Raw genomic sequence first — 17,620 nt, forward strand, 5'->3', positions numbered from 1 at the left:
GGCCCATATAAGAGAGTTCTGCGGGCCCCACATATCTATTTTAAAAAAAAACAAACAAACAACCCCTCCTTGTACCCCTCCCAGCCTCTAATACACTCACTGCCCTCATACCCCCCCCCCCCCCCAGCCACGATTTCCTGTCCCTTCCCTCCCTGAACAAACCCCCCCATCCCCTCCTAATGTTTAAGTAGGCCTCCTGGGCCTACCTCTCTCCCTGGTGGTCCAGCGGGAGTCTTTGGGGGAAGGCGCGTAGCCCCCCATTCCTGCAGCCTCATGGTAGCCATTTTGAAAGGCACCCACGAAGAGGCAGGAGCAAGGGGGCTATGCTCCTGCCTCCAAAGAAACCCACTGGACTACCAGGGAGACAGGTAGGCCCAGGGGGCCTATTTAAACATTGGGAGGGGATGGGGGGGGGGGGTTCATTTAAGGAGAGGGAGGGACTTAGGAAATTGTGGTGGTGGGGGTATGAAGGAGGTGGGTGTATTAGAGAGGCCGGTAGGGTTTTAGAAAAAAAAATTAGTTATGTGGGTGCCAGCACGATATTAAGTGCTGGCACCTGCACAGCTAAGCAACCTAATTTAGGACAGCTTTTGAACTGTCCTTACTTAAGCCACTTAGCTATGCGGGTGCCGGCACTGAATATTGCTGGCACCCACATAACCCTGGGCTCCTCCTCAGTGCCTCCCCCAGCATCACCACTGGCCTGCCCACTTTTTGGAGGCTTCTGCCCACTTCAATCGCTTTGAAAATCGGCCAGTATATAACTACAGTCTTAGCTTGAGACTGCCTGCAAAGATGAAACTCTTCAGTGCAACAACCAGTGATAGAGCAAATATTCAAGCGTTCAAAGAGAATGCCCCTGCCCCTCATACCCTCCTTAAAATATCCTGCAGAAAATCCACCTTTATAGGCTTGGACATTTTTCAATCTGAAAACCTACCAGCACAACTGTCATGTGGCCGAGATGTAAAAGCCTGGCCAAGTCCCTAACAGCCAGATCTGTGAAGGTCACTGCATGTGATTGGCTCTATGTGGTCCACTGAACTGTAGCTTTGGGGAGTTCATAAGGGTTTCTCTGTAAATTAGGAAACATAGGCCTCTCTCCCAAGCTTTCTTCTATGCTACCTTCCTGTCACTCAGTCTTTCCCCATCTTCTTCCCCTTTATATATCCTCTTCCCTCTTTTTTCTACACTCCCGCCCTCTCTCCCCTATCATCTTCTCTCCTACCCCTCTAGCTCCTCCTTGTGCTCCTTCCCATTCACTCACCCTCCTCTTGCATCTTATAAACTTCTACTGCTCTCCCCTCCCCCCACTCCAGCAATCATGTGACCGATTGCAGCTACAACTAGAAGACCGGCATTGATTGAATAGAAGATCAGACAAACTATGCCCCTGGGTTCTAGAGAAATAAACTCCTACCTCCCACCACAATAATAATGGCCCAATGCATTTCTCTGACAGGAGCTGTTCCAGCTTTTGTAGCATTGAAGCTTTCATATAGTGAAACACAGCAGTTAAAGAATTCCTCCTTTTAAAACTGTCTCTTCACTGTTCTCTACTCTTCTCACTCCCTGAGCAAAACAATTCCCACAACTGGTCCTCCACCCTCCTAAAACTACTCCATCCTCAAAATCTAACCCCTCTAGCAAAAGCACCACCATCTCTCAAAGTGCCCCATCCATAAAAACTACCCCTTCCCACAACTACTCTATCAAACCCAATCTAGCATCAAACTGCCCCACCCCCCAAAATAACCCCCTGTAGCTATTCTTCTCCCACACTGTCTCCAACCCTCCAAAACTGATGTCTTGATGGAGTAAACTGATTTGATAATTTTATGTTGCATTGTCCTAGTATGTCTTGACATTTGAGAATTCTTAGATCATGTGGGTAAGAAATCTTAACTAAATAAATAAAACTACCCCAGCACTCCCCAACAACTCAACTATGCCATACACCAAACAATATCCCTAGAACTACTTCTCCCACCCCACCTGTGCTCCCTCAACAACCTCCCAGAACTACCTCATCTACCCCAACTGTCCCACCCCAGACTCTGCTCCCACCTATCAACCCCATTCCTACCCATCCCCCACCACTCCACCTATTCCCAACCCACAAAACTCACTACTCACCCTGAACAATGATTGGCTGAAAATAATACCATGAGTCATACTCCACCTGCTTTCCTACTTGTTTAAATATAAAGCCCAGCGTTTTCAAAGTTGAGTATCATGGCCCTGGAAATAGCATTTCCTATTTCACAGGTGGTGCTTATGGATTTGGCCCACATATAAAAAGGAATGAGCCAGTTACCTGAGAGGAAGGGGACAATCGGGGGGTCAGCCGCCGATGGCCAGCGTTTTGTCCCTTGTGCAGCAAGTGTGGGACCGCTGCGTGACGAGCTGCCCACAGATGACTGGGTTGGTGAGTCCTTTGATTAGCGCCAGCGAAGGAGCATCGACACTCTTGGACCTGGAAACAACTTCATCGCTCCCGAATCACTTAACCACCATGTCCAAAGGAGTGGAGGAGTGAGTTAGGAGTGTATGCTGAAACTGAAGTCGTTTACAGCTGAACTCATGTCGGCAGTGCCACTCCTAAACCCGCAAGAGCTACCAGCTTGGAGTTTTTGGCACCCGTGGAGGTTACATTGAATATCATCTGGAAGGCGCTCCAGGACCTAACGGTGGTAGTAAATAAGTTTGCTTCCGATATAATCTTATTAGTGAGCCACATGGATAATCTAATTGAATCCTTTGAGAATGAAAAATTGATACGGCAAATTAAGTTCTACAGGAATAGGAAATGGTTAAGATTTTGAAGATGATAATAGCCCAGAAAAATTTGAACAAAATGAATATTATTACAGATGATTAATATCGAGATTGTTGTTTTCCCAGAGTTCCGAGTATGACTCCTAAAGTTTTTTCCTCTGAAATGATTCCTCTTAGTATATTTATTCAAAAGGGAAATGGGACTTGATATACCGCCTTTCTGAGGTTTTTGCAACTACATTCAAAAGGAGTGAAGCCTGTGAAACTGGGATTACCTTAATCAGTGGGAATTGGATTAGAGATTCAAGTGTTTGTATTGTTAAATAATTTCTGGTTTTAAAAGAGAAAAAATGAAATCAGTTGTATTATTTCCACTAATATTGGACAATAAGTATGTTTCCAACGAAATAAATTGACTATACACCGTGGACGATCAATGTGGAATAATGGTTCAGATAATAAATAACGGGGGATAATCAGGTTAATACCACATTTTCTTTGTTTACTGTTGTTTAATTGCTCTCCTTGTCTTGTTTCACTCTCCCTATTTTGTGGTCTAAGGAAGAGTTTATAATTACCTGATTGAAATAATTCTTGTATTATTTTGTCTGTATTTCTGGCAAGTTATTTTAGTGCTTGTAAAATTAAATTCTTATAAATAAAATAAAATAAAAAGGAATGGGTAGGGAAGCTGCTGGTTTCATAACAGTCAGATGTTATGGAAGGGACACCAAGAGACGAACAGAAAGTCAACAGATTTTTTTTCACTCACTTCCTCTGTGACACCTCCACCCTGCAGCACCGACCCAATGCTTGCAGCACTACGCTCTGAGGACCTCTTCTGCTCTTCTAAGACTCCAGCAAGGATCCTCCGTTCCAGTTCTATTAGCTGCCTCTCCATGTTCTCCTGCTGCACAAAAATCCCAGACAAGGACTCCCCACCACCCCCGTCCTGTAAAAGTAGCCTGTGCACCCACTGTGGGAACTGGGTCTCCACCTGAAATGACAAGACAGGAGAGGCCGTCTAAGGCAGAATTCAAGAAAAAACAATGTTTCACTGGGGGGGGGGGGGGAAGGTGGTCAGCAATATTGATGTTGTGTATCTTTACATTTTGTTTACTGAAAAAGCATTCAATAAATTTAAATCTATAATAATAAAAAAAAAAAAAAAGGAATTCAAGAAAAAGCATAAATAGACTACTTGGACATTCTTCAGAAAACAAACATAATAGAAACTGAAGTCCCTCATATATCTACAGAGCAGGTAGAGGGTGAGCAGCGACAGTGGAAGCTTCCCTGCCCATGCCCAACTCTGCTCTGGAAGGACCATCTAACAGGGTGCACTCCGCACGCACATAAGTTCTCGCCATCTTTGCTAGGGCTTCAGCTATTAATGAGTGCCCCCAGAGGTGACTGGGTTTAGAAATGCAGACACCTATCCAATGGGAAACACATCCAAATTCACCAACATGCTCGTCGAAGACCATAAAATGTCTTGCAGAGAGCAACAGTAACAATCTAGTTTCCGAATCTCACCTCATCTCGCATGCCTCGTATCTGTCCTGTAAAAGAGTTCATGCGTTCGGACATGCCCCGCTGGGTCTCCATGATGGCTCCCAGCTCCCTCCTCAGGCTGACCAGCTGTTCCTTCAACAGCGACAGGTCTTGCAAGGTGTTCTCCTTCTGGTCCTCTTGTCTTGCATTTGTGAAGGAACATAAGAAAGGGAAACACAGCCAGGAACAAGAATGTTTACAAATTACTAATAGTGATTTCCAGTGATAAGGCCACAAAATCAAATTCATCCACACATAAGACATCAGGCACAATCTCAGGACCCATTTGAGAGGCAATGACAAAACATGTGATGAGATTTCCACCTTCCTCCCCATTTGAGATCATGTTTAGTCATTAACTTATATAACTAAAACTTGTTTCCAAGTACAGTGATCTGGCTGTCCTATACTCCCAATTTCTCCAAGAAGAGAATTATCCCTTTGGCCTGCCCACAAGATTTATGACCTGTAAGGTAGAAATTCCTTGCTTAAGTAACCAATTACAAGAGTTGCCCAAGAACCCGACTGCATTATGGGTTAACCCCTGAACAACCAACTGTAAAACAGAATATTCCCCATCGTTCAACCATGAAGCAGACAGAAATCTGTACACATCCAAGCTCCTACAGATAGACACCCCTTTTCAGCAATGTTGTGAGGTTGGCAAATCTCCTGGGAAAATATGCAGCCTACACATCCAAGTGGCACTGGGATAGCCTGCACAAAGTGGCACTAAATACCCTAACCAACGCAGTATGGCAGCAACATGGCAAGGCGTGAAACTTGTCTGATTGATCAGGGCATTAGCCAGCACTGCCGAGAGGTGGGGGGGGGGGGGGGGGGGGCAAAATTCCCCAGGTCCAGCCTCCAAGAGGGGAGGGGGGCCTGGTGTCAGCAAGCTTCTTCCTGCTTCCGGGTCTATCTCCTGCATGCCGGGACCCAGATGATTGCACTAACACGACAACCCAGGTGACCTGGGTTATCGTGTTAATACAATCATCCGGGGCCTAGCACACAGGAGCAGGAGACAACAGGCCGAGGAAGGTAAGGGGTAGGGGCGGTGGCCCGAATGTGAGGAGTAGCACGAGTGCTGGGGGGGGGGGGGGGGGGGGCAGTCTTGCCCCAGGCCTGGTTGTGTCTCTTGGCAGCGATTTTCCTGTTAGGCACTTATTGTATTCGATTTTCCTCGCAGTTTTGCTCGTTCTTTTACCCACGTGCCTGGTACACTTACCAATCATTAGTCTTTTTAAAGGCTTGATTTGGTTTGTTCTTTCTCCAGTTCTTTTTACTGGCATTGACAACATACAGACTCCTGAGGCAGGCATTGTTCACCGAAACACGGTGCCGTGTCGAGTCTCATCCTTTATTAAAGAACTACTTTTAATTATTCGTCTCCTTGGCTTTTTGGAAGTGTTGTGTTGATCACACTACTTTCTGCTCTCGGCTAACCATTAGGGGACAGCATTGTACTGGTTCTCCATCCCAACCCCATTATCTTATGTTCTTTTGTATCATGTGTATAGGGGGAATAAATGGAAGAGTTGAGTGGGATAATGCTGTGTTGGATAGAAGGTGAGGGAGGAAGGGGGCTCCTATAACTGAAGCAGGAAGCACTGTGCCAGAGATGCCACAAATGAAGAGGGAAAGGTGAAACAAAGCAAATGATGCATACCTGTAGCAGGTATTCTCCGAGGACAGCAGGCTGATTGTTCTCACTGATGGGTTGACGTCCACGGCAGCCCCTCAAACCGGAAGGAAAAACTCTCGCAGGAGGTCCCGCACGCAGGGCACGCCCACCGCGCATGCGCGGCTGTCTTCCCGCCCGTGCGTGACCGTTCTCGCTCAGTTAAATGACAAGCAGAGAAATGAGGAAAAACGCAACTCCAAAGGGGAGGAGGGAGGGTAGGTGAGAACAATCAGCCTGCTCTCCTCGGAGAATACCTGCTACAGGTATGTATCATTTGCTTTCTCCGAGGACAAGCAGGCTGCTTGTTCTCACTGATGGGGTATCCCTAACTCCCAGGCTCACTCAAAACAACAAACAGGGTCAATTGGGCCTCGCAACGGTGAGGACATAACAGAAATTGACCTACGAAGAACAACTAATTGAGAGTGCAGCCTGAACAGAATAAAAACCGGGCCCAGGAGGGTGGAGTTGAATTCAAACCCCAAACAGATTCTGCAGCACCGACTGCCCGAACTGACTGTCGCGTCGGGTATCCTGCTGGAGGCAGTAATATGATGTGAATGTGTGGACAGATGACCACGTCGCAGCCTTGCAAATCTCTTCAATAGTGGCTGACTTCAAATGGGCCACTGACGCTGCCATGGCTCAAACACTATGAGCCGTGACATGACCCTCTAGAGTCAGCCCAGCCTGGGCATAAGTGAAGGAAATGCAATCTGCTAGCCAATTGGAGATGGTGCATTTCCAGACAGCGACCCCCTTCCTATTGGGGTCGAAAGAAACAAACAATTGGGCGGACTGTCTATGGGGCTGTATCCGCTCCAGATAGAAGGCCAATGCTTGCTTGCAGTCCAAAGTGTGCAACTGACGTTCAGCAGGGCGGGTATGCGGTCTTGGAAAGAATGTTGGCAAGACGATTGACTGGTTCAGATGGAACTCCGACACCACCTTTGGCAGGAACTTGGGGTGAGTGCGGAGGACTACTCTGTTATGATGAAATTTAGTATAAGGCGCATGAGCCACCAGGGCTTGAAGCTCACTAACTCTATGAGCTGAAGTAACTGCCACCAAGAAAATGACCTTCCAAGTCAAGTACTTCAGATGGCATGAATTAAGTGTCTCAAAAGGAGGTCTCATCAGCTGGGTGAGAACGACGTTGAGATCCCATTAGACTGCAGGAGGCTGACAGGGGGCTTTGACAAAAGCAAGCCTCTCATGAATCGAACGACTAAAGGCTCTCCAGAGATGGCTTTACCCTCTACACGATGATGGTAAGCACTAATTGCACTAAGGTGATTCCTTACTGAGTTAGTCTTGAGACCCGACTCTGATAAGTGTAGAAGATATTCAAGCAGGTTCTGTGCAGAACAGGAACGAGGTTCTAGGGCCTTGCTCTCACACCAAACGACAAACCTCCTCCACTTAAAAAAGTAACTCTTTTTAGTGGAATCCTTCCTAGAGGCAAGCAAGACACGGAAGACACCCTCAGACAGAACCAAGGAAGCAAAATCTACGCCCTCAACATCCAGGCCGTGAGAGCCAGAGACTGAAGGTTGGGGTGCAGAAGCGCTCCGTCATTCTGCGAAATGAGAGTTGGAAAACACTCCAATCTCCACTGTTCTTCGGAGGAAAACTCCAGAAGAAGAGGGAACCAGATCTGACGGGGCCAAAAGGGCGCGATCAGAATCATGGTGCCGCGGTCTTGCTTGAGCTTCAGTAAGGTCTTCCCCACCAAAGGTATGGGAGGATATGCATACAGGAGGCCGTTCCCCCAATGGAGGAGAAAGGCATCCGATGCCAGTCTGCCGTGTGCCTGAAGTCTGGAACAGAACTGAGGCAGCTTGTGATTGGTCTGGGAGGCGAAAAGGTCCACCGAGGGAGTGCCCCACTCTCGGAAGATCTTGCGTACCACCCGGGAATGGAGCGACCATTCGTGCGGTTGCATGACTCTGCTCAGCCTGTCGGCCAGACTGTTGTTTACGCTTGCCAGGTACGTGGCCTGGAGAAGCATGCCATGCTGGCCTGCCCATCGCCACATCCTGACGGCTTCCTGACACAGGGGGCGAGATCCGGTGCCCCCTGCTTGTTGATGTAGTACATTGCAACCTGATTGTCTATCCGAATTTGGATAATTTGGAAGGACAGCCGATCCCTGAAGGCCTTCAGCACGTTCCAGACTGCTCGGAGCTCCAGGAAATTGATCTGAAGACAGTGTTCCTGGAGGGACCACACCCCTTGGGTGTGGAGCCCATCGACATGAGCTCCCCACCCCAGGAGAGATGCATCAGTCGTCAAAACTTTTTGCGGCTGAAGAATTTGGAACGGGCATCCCAGGGTCAAATTGGTTGGAATCGTCCACCAGCGCAGCGAATTGCGACAACTGGTGGGCAGGCGGATGACATCTTCCAGATTTCCTGTGACGTGGCACCACTGGGAAGCTAGGGTCCATTGAGCTGATCTCATGTGAAGACGAGCCATGGGAGTCACATGGACTGTAGGGGCCATATGGCCCAGGAGTCTCAACATCTGCCGAGCTGTGAGCTGCTGGGACGCTCTGGCCTGGGAGGCGAGGGACAGAAGGTTCTGAGCCCTCGCCTTGGGAAGATAGGCCTGAGCCGTCTGTGAATTCAGCGGAGCTCCTATGAATTCCAGAGATTGGACTGGCTGGAGATGGGACTTCGGGTAATTTATCACAAACCCCAGCAGCTCCAGTAGTTGAATAGTGCACTGCATGGACCGAAGAGCTCCTGCCTCTGAGGTGCTCTTCACCAGCCAATCGTCAAGATACAGGAACACGTGCACCCCCAGCTTGCGCAGGTACGCCGCAACCACCACGAGACAATTCGTAAACACACGTGGAGCAGAGGCGAGCCCAAAGGGCAGCACACAATACTGGAAATGACGTGTCCCCAGACGGAATCTCAGATACTGTCTGTGAGCTGGCAGTATCGGGATGCGAGTATAAGCATCCTTTAAATCCAGGGAACAAAGCCAATCGTCTTTCTGAATCATGGGGAGAAGGGTGCCCAAGGAAAGCATCCTGAACTTTTCTCGCACCAGATACTTGTTCAGGCCTCTCAGGTCTAGGATGGGGCGCATCCCCCCTGTTTTCTTTTCCACAAGGAAGTACCTGGAATAGAATCCCTGCCCTTCCTGCCCGGGTGGCACGGGCTCGACCGCATTGGCACTGAGAAGGGCGGAGAGTTCCTCTGCAAGTACCTGCTTGAGATGGGAGCTGAAGGATTGAGCTCCTGGTGGACAATTTGGAGGGGTGGAGACCAAATTTAGGGTGTATCCACACCGCACTATTTGGAGAACCCACTGGTCGGAGGTTATGAGAGGCCACCTTTGGTGAAAAACTGTCAACCTCCCCCCGACCGGCAGGCCGTCCGGCACGGCTACTTTGATGGCGGCTATGTTCCCATGGATCCAGTCAAAAGCCCGTCCCCTGCTTGTGCTGTGGAGGCACAGGGGGGCTGCTTAGGCGTACGCTGTTGATGGGAACGAGCGCGCTGGGACTGTCCCTGTGCCTGAGGAGGCCTTCGGGCCGGTTGGTTGTACCTACGCTTGCTGTAAGCGTAAGGTGCAGCCTGCCTGGTCCAGGAAAAACGTCCACCAGTGGGGGTGGATGCTGAAGGCGCCCGGTGGGAGAGCTTGTCGAGAGCGGTTTCCCGCTGGTGTAGTTGGTCCACCAACTGCTCGACCTTCTCGACAAAAATGTTATCCCCCCGGCAAGGGACATCCGCCAGCCTTTGCTGGGTGCGGTTGTCCAGGTCAGAGGCACGCAGCCATGAGAGTCTGCGCATCACTATACCCTGGGCCGCGGCTCTGGATGCCACATCACAGGTGTCATAGATACCCCTGGACTGGAATTTTCTGCACGCCTTCAGCTGCCTGACCACCTCCTGAAAGTGCCTGGACTGCTCCGGGGGAAGCTTGTCAACCAGGTCCTCCAGTTGCCGCACATTGTTCCGCATGTGGATGCTCGTGTAGAGCTGGTAAGATTGGATCCTGGTCACGAGCATGAAAGAATGGTAGGCCTTCCTCCCAAATGAGTCCAGAGTGCGAGACTCCCGCCCTGGGGGCGCCGAGGTGGTATCCCTCGAACTCCTTGCCCTTTTGAGAGCAGAGTCCACGACTGCTGAGTCATGTGGCAGCTGAGGCCGCATCAACTCTGGGTCTGTGTGGACTCTGTATTGGGACTCTGCTTTCTTAGGGATGGTGGGATTAGATAAAGGCTTCAACCAGTTCCGAAGCAGTGTCTCCTTGAGGACATTGTGCAACGGTACCGTGGAAGATTCTCTAGGTGGTGATGGATAGTCGAGGACCTCGAGCATCTCAGCCCTCGGCTCATCCATGGTGACCACTGGGAAGGGAATGCTAATAGACATGTCCCGGACAAAAGAGGCAAAGGAGAGGCTCTCTGGAGGTGAGAGCTTCCTCTCCGGTGAAGGTGTGGGGTTGGAGGGAAGATCCACAGACTCCTCGGAGGAGAAATATCTGGGGTCTGCCTCCTCCTCCCACGAGGCCTCCTCTTCGGTGTCGGAGATGAGCTCTCTCAGCTCAGACCGCAACCGGGCCCGTCTCAACCCCGAGGAACCATGTCCTCGACGATGGTATCGAGAGGTGGACTCCCGCGCCGGCGGGGACGAAGCTCCCTCCATCGACGTCGACGGGGATTCTACCTGAGTGGCGATCGAGACCGAACCGCATCACAGGGCCAGAGCCAGCCGGCGCTTCCATCAATGGCACCATGGGCGCAAGCACCCCCGGTGCCGGCAAGGCCTGGCGCATCAGCCCCTCCAGGATCCCTGGGAGGATGGCTTGGAGGCACTCGTCTAGACCCGCTGTCGGGAGAGGCTGGGGGGCCAGTGCGGGCGTCGGTGCTGGAAGCTGCCCCGGTCCAGGAGACGGTACCGGGGTACCCGACGACCTGCGCATCGACACCTCTTCGATAGAGGGGGAGCGCTCCTCCCGGCATTGGCACTTCTTGGGGATTGAGTCTTCTCTTGACGTCCCGGAGCTGCCAGTCCCATGCGCCGTGGGCGACCGATGACGGTGCTTCTTCGCAGCTTTCTTTTGATGCCCGTCATCGGCGCTCCGTGGCATGGACGAGGAGGAGGTGGAGTCTCCGCGCCCTCTGGGGGTCGGATCCGACAGGGTTCGGTCCCGATGGCCCTGAGCAGCGGGAGTGGCCGGGGCGGACTGCCCACGTGGTCGCTCACCGCCGCCGTCAGGTCATCGGGCCAAGGGAACCTGTACTCCTGGGGTCGGTGCCATAGTCGGCGTCGAAGACGACATCGGTACCGGTACCGAAGACCCGGCCGTCGACACCGATGCCGAGGGCCAACGCAAGTTCCAAAAAGACGGTCCCGAAGAACTTGCCTCGCCACCTGCGTCCGCTTTCTCAAGCCGAGACACAAGGTGCACACCTTGGAATTATGCTCCGGGCCGAGGCACTGGAGACACCAAGCGTGAAGATCGGTCTGCGAGATCTGCCAGCCGCACCGACCACACTTTTTGAATCCGCTCGGGACCTTTGAGGACATTGACGGAAAAATCGTGTCGGCGAGGTCAAAATCGTCGATGGTGGCGGTAAAAGGGCACACCACAAAATAAAGAACGGACGCGCGGCTACAAGGCCGCGACGAGGCGAAACAAACGGAGAAACTCGACGAAAAGGAAAAGTCCTCGTCTTTTTTTTTAAAGAGGGGGCCCGGAAAGCAAAAAACAATAAAGAAAATTGCGGACTAGGCCGCAAATCGGTTTTCCGGAGCTGACACGGACAGGGACAAAGGCGCGTCTCTCTCCAGCGTGGAAAGCGAAAAAACTGAGCAGGAATGGTCGCGCATGGGCAGGAAGACGGCTGCGCATGCGCGGTGGGCGTGCCCTGCGTGCGGGACCTCCCGTGAGAGTTTTTCCTTCCGGTTTGAGGGGCTGCCGTGGACGTCAACCCATCAGTGAGAACAAGCAGCCTGCTTGTCTTCGGAGAATTATAGTTACGCATTTTATATTCTGCTGATTCCCATCAACGGTTCTAAGCGGATTATAAACGAGACTAAATTATTTATATAGGAACTTCCAGATTAATACAAGACAAAAGACATACTAATAGCAAACCTAATGCTGTCTTAGTAGAAGATATTTTTGAAACAGGACAGCTTTGATAGATTTTTTAAAAATAGCATAGCTAGATAAGAATCTTTATCTCTTTAGGTAAAGTAGATCAAGAACTAGTAGCTTAATAAGAAAATAAAGAGGAAAACACTTTCACAGAAGAATTACCTCTAGGACTTGGAAAGGATAAAACCATAGAATTACCTATTAGGTGATACCAGTTGACTGCTGGCCTACAGATAAGTTGAAGCAAGTACTTCGGCCCCATTCCATAAAGGATCTTAAATAAGGCTGTACAGAATATTTATACAATATAGTGCCCCAAATACAATATTCGTATTCAGACGAATAGTGATTTAAATTCGAATACAAATAATCTGGGGCTCTACTGTGCTAAATCCTACTGAAATAAACACTCCCCTCTCCCTCGACGATATTCAAAACCATTTAACTGGAACCCCACCTGGCCAGTTAAATGGTACTTAGCTGGCTAGCGCTAATATTCAGTGCAAAATAACCGGCTCAACTGAATATTAGTGGCTAGTCAGATGACCAGCTACGTCATGCGAGAGCCAATCTCTGAGCAAAGTTACAGTAGTGTATGCCAATCTGTTATGTCACCTGACACTGCCCTCTCCCTCACTCCTGAACACCCTAGGGGGTAAGATATTATTTCATACTGCCACAATCTCCAAAGTTTCACAGTCCATTGCCCAGCACCTCTCCCCAATCCTCCCCAAACCAAATTTTACCTTTTCCAGTCCAACTTCATCTGCAACATCTGTGCTTCCATCACCTGTGACATTGGGGGGGGGGGGGGGGGGGGGGGGGGGGGGAGAACAAACAATGGATTATTTCATGGACAAGAGCTCACTTTGGCTTATTCCTTCCCTTTAGATCTAAAGACAGCTCCATTGCTGGGGCATCCCACTGTGCTCACAAGCACTGCTGTGACTAAAGCTGCCCCTCACCGTCAAGAAGGAAACATCAGCAACTGTTTAGCCATAGACACACTATCATTGGCTCAGTAGAACCATAGAGGGCTTTTTTTGACCCACTGCCATTATGAAAGAATAGAAAACAAAACAAAAATATCATTAATGCATCTATATTGCTTCATGGTGCAATCATGACTTGAATATTGTGTGCAGTTCTGGTCACTGCATCTCCAATTTTTTTTTTAAGTTAATTAAATAAAAATAAAATAATAAATTAATAATATATACTGCACGACTGCAGAGTGTGTGCAGTCCCATGGTGAAAGAGGATGATATCCTTTGAGAAGCCTGCCAGGTCACGACCCCATTTGGGTGTCTCAACTACAGGCCAACCAAATTTTAGATTCTGTTTCAGCACTGAAACCAGTCCAAAATTCGAGTTTAGCCGCAAATGCCAGTGCATTTGTGGCTCAAACCAAAACTCTCCCATCCTCCTTGTGATCACTCTCTGTCCCCCCACCAGCAGAAGAGGGGCCCACCAGCAATAGTCCTCCTTTCTCAAGTCCTCCCTCTCCCCCTGGCGGCTGCCTCCTCCTGGGCTCACCTTTTTATTAGTAGGTAGTAGGTGCAGGAGCATCCCTACTTGCTCTTGCTCCTGTGTGCACCTGGCTCAGAAAATGGCTTCTGGGACTTCCAGTGGCAGTCTTACGAGATTGCTGCAGGAGGTCCCAGCAGCCATCTTGAGAATGGAACTGGCAGGAGCAATAGGTATCCTCACTCGCTCTTGCCTGTGCCGATTCCAATCTCAAGATGGCTGCCAGGACCTCCCATGGCAGAAACTGAAAATCCTGGTTTCAGTTGGACTGTAGTATCAACCTATGGTTTGGGAAGCTCTGCTCTACAAGCTAAAAAACAAAATCAGGTCTGCTTGTTTTTAACACAGGTGTAATGTACCTTCTGAGAGTATGAGCCAGACTGACTCATTTGTTAACTCTTTAAAAAAAGACCAAGAACGCCTTGTGCTGGGAGATCCACTCTCCATGCCATGAGAGCCATATCCTGCCACACTCTGCAGGCTCCAGCTCTTCAGCACCTCAGGTTTTCATTTTTTACTGAAATCCCTCCTTTGCCTGCAAACCCTAGGGATCATCTGAAGTCAACCAGGACCGAAACTGAATACATGGATGGGGAACCCCAAAAAGTCCATAGGACCCTTTTCCTGCTGATCCACAACTGAATAGTGGCTCACAGTGTGCTCTCTTTCAGACAATACGATGAATCAAAACCTAGCCTACTCTTTGAACATTAAAAGATTTCCTGACAACAACTGGTGTCATGGCTTAGTGACAAATGCCAGATGTATTTTTTTTTTAAATTACATTTGTACCCCGCGCTTTCCCACTCATGGCAGGCTCAATGCGGCTTACATATTATATACAGGTACTTATTTGTACCTGGGGCAATAGGTTGGAAAACTTGTTTGTGGCTTATATGGTAGCATGAGGTGGTGTTCTTACCAGCTACCGAACAATATCGGCACTGTGTGCATTTTGAAGTCTCATGGGCTGGCTCTGCTCACCCACAAGAAAATGGCCAAGGGCGGGAATTTTTTTCATGGCAAGACATTAAGAAAAGCTGAATGATGTGTGCATTAGAGATGGAATCATGGTGTGCCTAAATAAATCAGATAATCCTGGTGAGTCCGGATTGGCCCAGACGTCCCTGGTATGCGGACTTGATCAGGCTCTCAGTGGACGGCCCTCTGCAGCTGCCAGCGGAGCGGGGCCTGTTGCATCAGGGTCCCGTGGTAATGGAGGATCCCTCCCCCTTTGGTCTTTCGGCCTGGCTATTGAGCGGCAGCGTCTGAGGAAGAAGGTCATCGCCACTATGCTGAGAGCGAGGAAGCACTTTACTTCTACTGCATACACCAGGTTTGGCGTACCTTTGCATCGTGGTGTGAGGCAGGCTCACTTTCTCCCTTCACTGCTCCAATTTCTTCAGTATTGGCGTTCCTGCAAGAAGGTCTGGAAAAAGGCCTGTCACTCAGTTCCCTTAAGGTCCAGGTAGCGGCTATTGCTTGCTTCAGGGGTCACCTTAAGGGTGCTTCCCTGGCCTCGCAGCCAGATGTGGTACGCTTTCTCAAGGGAGTTAATCACCTGCGCCCTCCTCTGCACTAAGTGGTACCTGCGTGGGATCTCAAAATTTTGCCTGTTCATTTTTCAATTCTATCAGTACTCTGGGATGAATACCATCCGGTCTAGGAGATTTGCTATTCTTCAATTTGTCAAATTGCCCTATTACATCCTGTAGGTTTATAGAGATTTCACTCACTTTCTCCGACTCGTCAGCTTCGAATGCCATTTCTGGCACCGGTATCTCTCCCAAATCTTCCTCGGTGAAGACCGAAGCTAAGAATTAATTTAATCTCTCAGCTATGGCTTTGTCTTCCCTAATCGCCTCTTTTACCACTCGGTCATCTAGCGGTCCAACCGATTCTTTTGCCAGAAAGTGGAGAAGAGAACCAACTGAAAGTAACAGGATAGATCATAAGGAATGCCAAGCCAAATGCAAAGCGGAGATAAGGAGGGCAAAAAAGGACTTTGAGAAGAAATTAGCGTTGGAAGCAAAAATACATAGTAAAAACTTTTTTAGATACATTAAAAGCAGGAAACCGGCCAAAGAGTCGGTTGGGCCGCTGGACGAAAATGGTGTTAAAGGGGCGATCAAGGAGGACAAAGCCGTAGCGGAGAAATTAAATGAATTCTTTGCTTCGGTCTTCACCGAGGAGGATTTGGGGGGGACACCGGTGCCGGAAAGAATATTTGAAGCGGGGGAGTCGGAGAAACTAAACAAATTCTCTGTAACCTTGGAGGATGTAATGGGTCAGTTCAGCAAGCTGAAGAGTAGTAAATCACCGGGACCTGATGGTATTCATCCCAGAGTATTAACAGAACTAAAAAATGAACTTGCGGAGCTACTGTTAGAAATATGCAATCTGTCCCTAAAATCGAGTGTAATACCGGAAGACTGGAGGGTAGCCAATGTTACTCCGATTTTTAAGAAAGGTTCCAGAGGAGATCCGGGAAATTATAGACCGGTGAGTCTGACGTCGGTGCCGGGCAAGATGGTGGAGGCTATTATTAAGAATAAAATTGCAGAGCATATACAAAAACATGGACTGATGAGACAAAGTCAGCACGGATTTAGTGAAGGGAAGTCTTGCCTCACCAATCTAATGCATTTTTTTGAGGGGGTAAGCAAACATGTGGACAATGGGGAGCCGGTTGATATTGTATATCTGGATTTTCAGAAGGCGTTTGACAAAGTGCCGCACGAAAGACTCCTGAAGAAATTGCAGAGTCATGGAATCGGAGGTAGGGTATTATTATGGATTAAGAACTGGTTGAAAGATAGGAAGCAGAGAGTAGGATTGCGTGGCCAGTATTCTCAGTGGAGGAGGGTAGTTAGTGGGGTCCCGCAGGGGTCTGTGCTGGGTCCGTTGCTTTTTAATGTATTTATAAATGACCTAGAGATGGGAATAACTAGTGAGGTAATTAAATTCGCCGATGACACAAAATTATTCAGGGTCGTCAAGTCGCAGGAGGAATGTGAACGATTACAGGAGGACCTTGCGAGACTGGGAGAATGGGCGTGCAAGTGGCAGATGAAGTTCAATGTTGACAAGTGCAAAGTGATGCATGTGGGTAAGAGGAACCCGAATTATAGCTACGTCTTGCAAGGTTCCGCGTTAGGAGTTACGGATCAAGAAAGGGATCTGGGTGTCGTCGTCGATGATACGCTGAAACCTTCTGCTCAGTGTGCTGCTGCGGCTAGGAAAGCGAATAGAATGTTGGGTGTTATTAAGAAGGGTATGGAGTCCAGGTGTGCGGATGTTATAATGCCGTTGTATCGCTCCATGGTGCGACCGCACCTGGAGTATTGTGTTCAGTACTGGTCTCCGTATCTCAAAAAAGATATAGTAGAATTGGAAAAGGTACAGCGAAGGGCGACGAAAATGATAGTGGGGATGGGACGACTTTCCTATGAAGAGAGGCTGAGAAGGCTAGGGCTTTTCAGCTTGGAGAAGAGACGGCTGAGGGGAGATATGATAGAAGTGTATAAAATAATGAGTGGAATGGATCGGGTGGATGTGAAGCGACTGTTCACGCTATCCAAAAATACTAGGACTAGAGGGCATGAGTTGAAGCTACAGTGTGGTAAATTTAAAACGAATCGGAGAAAATTTTTCTTCACCCAACGTGTAATTAGACTCTGGAATTCATTGCCGGAGAACGTGGTACGGGCGGTTAGCTTGACGGAGTTTAAAAAGGGGTTAGATAGATTCCTAAAGGACAAGTCCATAGACCGCTATTAAATGGACTGGAAAAATTCCTCATTTTTAGGTATAACTTGTCTGGAATGTTTTTACGTTTGGGGAGCGTGCCAGGTGCCCTTGACCTGGATTGGCCACTGTCGGTGACAGGATGCTGGGCTAGATGGACCTTTGGTCTTTCCCAGTATGGCACTACTTATGTACTTATGTACT

At 49.0% G+C, this 17,620-nt stretch overlaps 1 protein-coding gene across 4 annotated transcripts in view; it reads right to left on the bottom strand.

Annotated features, from left to right (window-relative positions):
* Window positions 1–17,620, bottom strand: part of SUN2 (Sad1 and UNC84 domain containing 2) — a 127,271-nt gene that overhangs the window by 17,813 nt on the left and 91,838 nt on the right. For all 4 annotated transcript variants that reach the window (XM_030210843.1, XM_030210836.1, XM_030210829.1 and 1 more), the window contains exons 11-13: window positions 12,889–12,932; window positions 4,315–4,474; window positions 3,551–3,775 (exon numbers count right to left, since the gene is read on the bottom strand). In XM_030210843.1, the coding sequence (XP_030066703.1) occupies window positions 3,551–3,775; window positions 4,315–4,474; window positions 12,889–12,932 (429 nt within the window). The remainder of the gene's footprint in view (window positions 1–3,550; window positions 3,776–4,314; window positions 4,475–12,888; window positions 12,933–17,620) is intronic.

This window comes from Microcaecilia unicolor, chromosome 1 (genome assembly GCF_901765095.1).
Source record: "Microcaecilia unicolor chromosome 1, aMicUni1.1, whole genome shotgun sequence".
NCBI lineage: Eukaryota > Metazoa > Chordata > Amphibia > Gymnophiona > Siphonopidae > Microcaecilia > Microcaecilia unicolor.